The sequence below is a fragment of the Cydia pomonella genome, chromosome 7 (assembly GCF_033807575.1).
Source record: "Cydia pomonella isolate Wapato2018A chromosome 7, ilCydPomo1, whole genome shotgun sequence".
NCBI lineage: Eukaryota > Metazoa > Arthropoda > Insecta > Lepidoptera > Tortricidae > Cydia > Cydia pomonella.
This window is the reverse complement of record NC_084709.1, coordinates 10,821,982-10,829,999: the sequence shown is the minus strand read 5'-3', so window position 1 is coordinate 10,829,999 and position 8,018 is coordinate 10,821,982. Positions and strand designations below refer to the sequence as shown.

At 35.8% G+C, this 8,018-nt stretch overlaps 1 protein-coding gene across 1 annotated transcript in view; it reads left to right on the top strand.

The window, feature by feature from the left end:
- Positions 1-502: 502 nt before the first annotated feature.
- Positions 503-8,018, top strand: part of LOC133519796 (elongation of very long chain fatty acids protein 6) — a 55,377-nt gene continuing 47,861 nt past the window's right edge. Inside the window, exon 1 of the mRNA XM_061853901.1 lies at positions 503-1,036. Coding sequence (XP_061709885.1) covers positions 843-1,036 — 194 coding nt within the window. The 5' untranslated portion in view covers positions 503-842. The remainder of the gene's footprint in view (positions 1,037-8,018) is intronic.

The window sequence follows — 8,018 nt, the reverse complement described above, 5'->3', positions numbered from 1 at the left end:
TTTCCGTTTCATGGAATATCAGCACATCGTTAACAATATTTGAAATGTAAAAAATACTATGTCTTTAATTGCCAAAAATGTTGAATGTTTGATATTTTTGCATATTTGTATTACGTTTCAAGTAAAAAAAGATAATTTATTTATCAAAACGATCCTCTAGGGATAATAACATCCATACTCGCTATCGCCCGGTGTCAGGCCTGACGTCGTGCCCGAGAAAGAGTATTTTTCCGTTTTACCAAATATCAGCACATCGTTTACAATATTTGAAATGTAAAAAAACGGAAAAATATTTTTGGTCCGGCCCAATTTCGGGCCTGATAAAGTGTGGATGTAATTGGTACTTTATAGTTTTGTTTTGAGTTCCTTTTGGGTCACATTTCGAAATATACATACCTGCCTTTGCGACGCCGGTGTAGACAAAACATTAAAAAATCCATAGAGCAAGGTCGAGTCGAGTGACAGTTCCTACTCTATAATTGACTGTCAATTCTGTGGCAGTGGCAGCCCGCGGTGGTCATGGCAGTAGGCGCGGCATAAGACGAAACGAGTTCATTCATCTTCCTACGTTGCCGCGGCACTGACAGCGCGATTAAGTCTATGTTTCGTCCGCGTCTCACCGCGAATAAATAAATAGTCAACGCATTATTAACTCTCGCTCATTGCTGGTGTCAGTGTCATAAAGGCAACACGCCTTCACACGAAATATTGACATTAGTCATCTGTGATACAACGATTAATAAATACCATTTAGGTTATATTAATCGGACACCGGCAGGGCGATGATCAGTGTAGCGTGAGGCAGACTAGAGTGCTTAGTGACTTATCTAAAAACTTTCGAGATGGAGTCCGCAACTTGGAACTACAATTTGGATACTACTCCGAATTACTCATATATTTTCGATTTTGAGAGCGAGTTTATCCATCAGAATTCAAGGAAATGGATGACGGAGAATTGGACTGTGGCGTTTTACTACGTGGGGGTATACATGGCTATAATTTTCTTCGGGCATCGCTACATGCAGACTCGTCCCAGGTACACTTTCATATTACTCTTTTGATAGATATAAATTTCTACAGCAGCGAACCAGTCATGTAACCTTTTATACCTACGCTTTCCAATTGGATTTTTTTTCTAAGATACATGGGAACAGATTTTGCACAAATAAATAATCTAAATAAGTAAATCCAAAAATGTGAAAAGCAGGTAAAGCATTGGAATACATGTACCTAGTAAAAGAATATGATAATAAAAAAGTAATGGAAATGATGTTGCTTGTTGGTAATAAACATAACATAATGGGGATAATAAATATTTTTAGTTCTGAAGTGATACATTAATTAGTGTTGAATACCCTCCCCTAACACCCCATTAAGATGTTATAGTTAGCATAGCTCGGATAGATCATCACAAAACACTTGTAACTTGAAATTAGAACAAGAAGTCATGTTATTTACAGTGTCTTTAATTCATTTTTAAATGATATTCATTGCCTCAACCCATTAATGTCTAAAAGTTTGTGCCTTTTTCTATCTTTGTGATCTGTTGAAGCTATGTAAATATTTAGTCAAAAATATTAAATATAATATTCTACTCCAAAGAAAATAGGGGCCACTAAGTATTTTGAATGTTACATGAAAAGCACAACATGAAAACTGTGTTTAGTGCCTTGTTTGCCAAATTTAAATGTCAGACAGGTTAGATCGTTAATTAATAATACATTTTGTGCCTGCTGATAAAAATTTTATTGCGTTTTTAAATGAATTCTGATAAATCCTGAAGATCTTACCTATTTCAACTTGAATTAAAAAAAGAGGAACTGGTAAGGCCTATATTTTTATTGTTATGTGTAAGTGAGTAAATCTATAGTAATTTTCAATATTAATTTAAAAAATCCGCGGGCATTAGATTTTTTGGTGGCTGTAAAAATATAGCAAATTCTCAACTTATATTACATTTTACATACCCTGTATTTTTAACAAAACATCCTGTATTATTTTTTAATAACAGTAAAACAAGGCTTCAGTTGTTATTTTGAGAGTTATGAATTGAACCTTTATTTATGACACTAAGGCTATCAGTTAAACGGTAGGTCTTAGCTTCATAAATATAAAGGTCAATTCATAACTATTAAATTTGACTTCTTAACTTACAGCAACTATAAGGCTTAAAATATTAAATAAATGTATAGTTTGTGTCATCCATGATCACACACAGATTTGTCAAATCTAACCTTTAATAACATGACAATACAAGTCAAGGCACACATCTTCGTGAATGCCACAATCTATAGTCAATTGTTTCACAAATTTCTTTGTAGCCCCTATTTTCTTTAGAGTAGTATATATCACAAAATCATTGTTGCATAAGTCAAATGTCAAGTAAAACAAGTCATTGTTTACTTAATATCAATCAGCTGATGGGCTCATAAAATGTTATCATTTTAATTACAGGTTAATAGGCTATCAAACTCATTATATATTCAGTATGACAGATATTGTGTTCTATGACTGATTAGGTTAATATTTAAAAATATACAACAGGTATTTTTATCATAGGTTTACCTTTTCTTGGTGTGTGATAAGTGATAACATCTATTTACAAGCGATTATTGATCATTATTTTATGTATTGTTTGATTAGATTAAATGTAGGGAAATTTGTAGTATGCAATTAATTATTGTGATACCGATAAACTAATAACAAAAGTGTTAATCTCTTATCTCTATTCAAGTTATAAATCATTGTAATTCATAGAGTAATCTATAAATATCTAGAGTAGGGGTCACCGAATGGTGGTGGACCGTGGTCTGGATCCAGACCGCCAACATATTTTATTTTTTGCTTATTTTATAAACTCAAGTAGAAACGGACCGCATTGGTAATTTTATTTTATAAATCAGAGCCCAGAAGAAAGTAATTGGTGAGCCCTGATCTAGAGTAAGATGTTTTTACATGAAAATAACAGGTTCACTCATCATCACCCATGGTACCTCAATGTTTGAATAGCAAAACTTCAGTTCCAATTTAAAATGAAATGTTAGTCTTAATTCAATACATTTACGAGAGATACCTACCTACTAAAGTAAAGGAATAAGTAGGTACAGTTAGGTATTTTGGTTAGGGAGAGCACTCTGTAATAGTTTTGTATACGAATACAGTACCGGAACTGGGAATACCCGGTTCTCGCAGTATAAACTCAACTACTATTAGGTATAATCAACAGTTATATCTGAGAAAGATCACCTACGTGCCCTAGGGCTGAAGAATAATTATAATGCTTTTAAATGATGATACACACTAACACACTGGCAGTATTAAATACCAAATAAGGCCATGATTCACCATGCAAAGGGTCTTTAACGCAGCCGCGAACTTGCACTTGTTTTGGTAATGTCAAGATTATAGTTAGCATTAGCGTGCTCGTCCATTACCTACTTATTACAGTTATCATTATCACACCTTCACATGGTTTTAATGATTAGTATAACATGACCGGATCCAGCCTTCTTTGCATGACCGGAACAAGACATAATTATATGCTTAGTATACCTACACATATGTTAATTATTTATTAACTAGACAATCCATGCATTGAAGTTAGTTTAAATTTTAGTTAGGTATATGGCTTGTTGGTGCACTATTGGTCATGAGGAGGTGCACAATAGGAGTAGAAGTGGACGGGGGAGAAATAAAATATGTCCATAAGTATATATACCTGGGCAAAATAGTCTCCTTCCAGGCGCGACAAGATAAAGAAGTTGCAAGACGCACCGAGAATGCCTGGAGGAGCTTTTGGTCCATTAAGGAGCACATGAAGGGAAACCTCCCTATATCACTTAAAACAAAACTCATGGACGTGTGCATTCTCCCCATCCTCACCTACGGAGCACAGACTTGGTCTATGACAAAAGTTCAAAAAACCAAACTCAAGGTTTGTCAGCGAGCTATGGAGCGTAGTATTCTGAGTGTGAAGTTAACCGATCGCATTAAAAATACAATACTACGCTCCAAAACTGGAATAACTGATGTAGCTGGAACTGCCACTAAGCTAAAATGGGACTGGGCAGGGCACGTCTGTCGTATGCCGGATGACCTGTGGGCCAAAACAGCCACCTGTTGGGTCACGGTAGACCTCGTCGGAGATGGCGGGACGAACTTGACGCCTTTGACAGAGACTGGTGGGAGACATCCGAGGATAGGGACACGTGGAGGAATAAGAGGGAGGCCTTTGCCCAGCAGTGGGACAATATAGGCTTATAATCATAATCATATGGCTTGTTAAGCTCGTTTCCTGTTGTTGTGAAATAACGCTTTGCTGTAAATACCTACCTACGATACCCATTAATTGGATAAAATGGGTGATGTAATTGAGAAATTATGTTAACTTGTCTAACTTGTCTTCCCTTTGAAAGAAAGCTCAAGAGTTATCTCTGGCTTAAACATCAAAGAACGCACTAAAATTTCGCCACTAAACTCTGATTTTATATTTTGACTAATTTACGACCCCATCATCCTTCTTTTCTACCAATGTTTTACTAAAATGACAGATCGATCCACAAATTGGGGAATTGAGCAATATTTTAATACCTATCTAAAATATGAAATAAGCTTTAAATAGGATCTTCTTTGCTGGAAATAAGCGCATGATTATAAAACTCTGAGAAAAAAAAAACATTTATACCAATTGAAATTGCATTAACGTTTAATGCTTTAAACAGTTCCATATGAGCCTAGCCTATCGAACAAAACAATTTTACCGAAAAGACAGTATTTTTTACTATTTTGAGTAGCTAAAATGTAGTGACTGTTCATTTATTTTTATCGTTTTTCAATACTTAGAAATGTTCAAACAGTTAACGTTCCTGTTTTGTATTTTACTGTTTATCAAACATTTCTTGGTATTGTATAAAACAGTTAATCGTAATGAAAATCACTTCAATGTGTGCTTTATGGATCATATTTTTTTCAGATACATGTTATCTACTAAATAAGCGTTTAACATCGTTGGGTGAAAACCGATATAAAGCTTTAATGCCTATGTGGTTTTCAACTTTTTTTTAACCAATATTGAAGAACAACTTCAGTTCAGCATTACTAGTTTTTCGGAGATTTTACTGGTTTTGTTCAGGAATATATGAATTAACTGACCGCATCTTTTATTTATTTATATAATCTTTATCCATTACCCTATTGTTGGATATGAGACGGGTTAACGATGATTGCCGTCCAAGCCTTGTCCCAGTGCCCCTGACGATGTACCAACCATGTTGTACTACTGCCTACCAAGAACAGGCGAGGCAAACGATCAGTCAATCCAGTGCAAAATGATCCATTAGGACATGGCGTAATCACTGTAATCAGAGAGCGCTTTTGTGCTGGTTAAACGACTCGCTTCCATCTTCCGTCTGATTTCTGAATAGAACAGCACCCTGACAACCGCCAGAGAACCAGTTTTGTAGGTTATTTCCTCGCTATTTCGCTAATTATTGACACGGTCGTAAAGACGGTAATAAAGTCGTTGACGATAATAGGAAACTCCTTACATTACACAGATTATACACTATGCCTCGCATTTAAAAATATATTAAATGTGTTTTTTTTTCAACAAATAAAAGATCGACTTTACAAAACGAACTTATATGCCTTCGTTTTATGCTCTTCGTCAGCAGTTCCATTTAACGGAATTTACTTTCCGAGAGCGTATGCACGAGTTACTATAAATTACTGTAGACTTAACACTAAAATTACTGACGCCGTGCCTAAATATAATATCCGATTCGATTTCTCCATGTCTCCTACTGATCTCATCATTAGATCCTGATTTGATGAACAAAAGTGAAATATACCTAGGCTCAAACCAAAATAAGTTGGCAGCGATTTTGACAGCCCAGACAGTGCAAGTGTTATTTTAAATACACGACAAACTTCTATGAAATTATAACGTTTACTTAACACTAGCATATGCTGGGCTATCAAAATCGCTCCCGACTTAGCTTGGTCTGACTTTAAGTAAATAATATACATATTACATATAAACCCTTTAAAACAAAAATATTTTACAAACTGAGGAATCCGTCTTGTAGAAAAAATCCCGATGAATTCAGAATCTCTTCCTTTTTCAATCCGGTTAAAAAGCGATGACTACGAGTATAGGATAGGTATACTTAATACCGGTATGTCCTGTCAATCATGTCAAAGACACGAAAACTTGACGTATTAAAAATTTACACATAGGTAAGGTAGGTGCAAAAATTTGCGTACGTTGTTAATACATGTTTTTCCTAATACCTACGTTTAAAATTATAGGTAGTTTTTTTTTTAATACTACGTCGGTGGCAAACAAATATACGGCCCGCCTGATGGTAAGTAGTCTCCGTAGCCTATGTACGCCTGCAGCTCCAGAGGAGTTACATGCGCGTTGCCGACCCTAACACTCCGCACCCTAGTTGGAAGTAGCAAAAACCTACTCCGTCTGACGGGAGCAATTTTACGCTCTTAATTCATAGTTATAACCCTTAGTTTAAGGAGGAGCCACATATATTGTTAACTTATTATGATATGATTAAGAGGAAAGGTTACAATCGCTTCTCCATATATAATAGTTTGAAAGATAACGATACAAACGACTATTTATTTTATTTAATCTTTCCACTCCGACAGTCGCGAACCGATGGCACCAATGGCGAACTGGTTCGGAAATTGAAAGTATCCAAAACTCCAGTTGTTGTGTAAACAGGTCTCGCGGATTTCGTCTAAAATGGGGCCCCGCATCTGATCTGCAATGTTACGTAACATAAGCTTGAGCACGTTTGGCACGCTTCCCTGTCCCCAAAGCAAGCTGCCCCAGAGGCCTAGAGGCCGAGTCGAGTGTCCAGAATTTAATCTGATCACGTTTACTTGATAGTCAACTTGGACTAATCAATGCAAATTCTCTCTGGTCTCTCTGAACTCTGTGTTTGTGGGACGAATAGTATTTCCTGAATCGAATTCGATTATTTCGCCTTATTTGCCGTTATGGGACTTATAATAAATAAATAAAATTTTGCTTATTCGCTTGCATTACCCTCCCACATCCATCACTTTTGGAAATTCCGTCACCTGCGTCACAACGATCCGTATGCCTATTAGATGTTAATGGACCGTACATCCTTGATTAGAACTGGATCGTAACAGGTAATCTAACCGGTTATGCAGCATTTTCTAGGAAAACAAGCTATTTGATAACGTCAACAAACTGTTTTTAATGTAATAAAAGTATCTTATTGAAAATCACTTTGATTTTACGTAGTTTGGTGTGCCATCTACCTACCTATATCACCACGGTACCTAGCGTAGCTGAACACTGAAATCACTCATATTATTACTGTAAGAAAGAGCTTATTGGATGAAATATAGTTTTTCTACTCGCCGACTGTAATGGTTGAATTAAGATTTCGTATACCAAACTATAATTGCGTTGCGTAGTTTTTATGTAGCCCATTCATCTCCAACTCAACTATAATATTCATTTCGATACGCTGCAGTCAACTATATATAAATAACCGGCCAAGAGCATGTCGGGCCACGCTCTGTGTAGGGTTCCGTAGTTACTCTTCCGTCACAATAAGCTAAACTGGAGCTTAAAGTATAGTAAATTGTTAACCAAGGGATGAAACGGTACCTTTCACCCGAGTTAAACAAATAAGCAAATTTGCATAATCAGTACCTAATTAAAGTAAGTCTTTTTACTATGAACGGAAAACTTTTTGCGATAACTCAAAAACAGCTAAACTGATCATGTCTGCTATAGTTTTCATTTAATGTCTTTGTTAAGCTCTACTTCCACGATTTTTTTCATTATTTTTGGACCTATGGTTCAAAAGTTAGAGGGGGGGACACATTTTTTTTTTCTTTCGGAGCGATTATCTCCGAATATATTCACTTTATCAAAAAATGTTTCTTAAAAACCCCTATTAGTTTTGAAAGACCTTTCCAACGATACCCCACACTCTAGAGTTGAAGCGAAAAAAAAATTT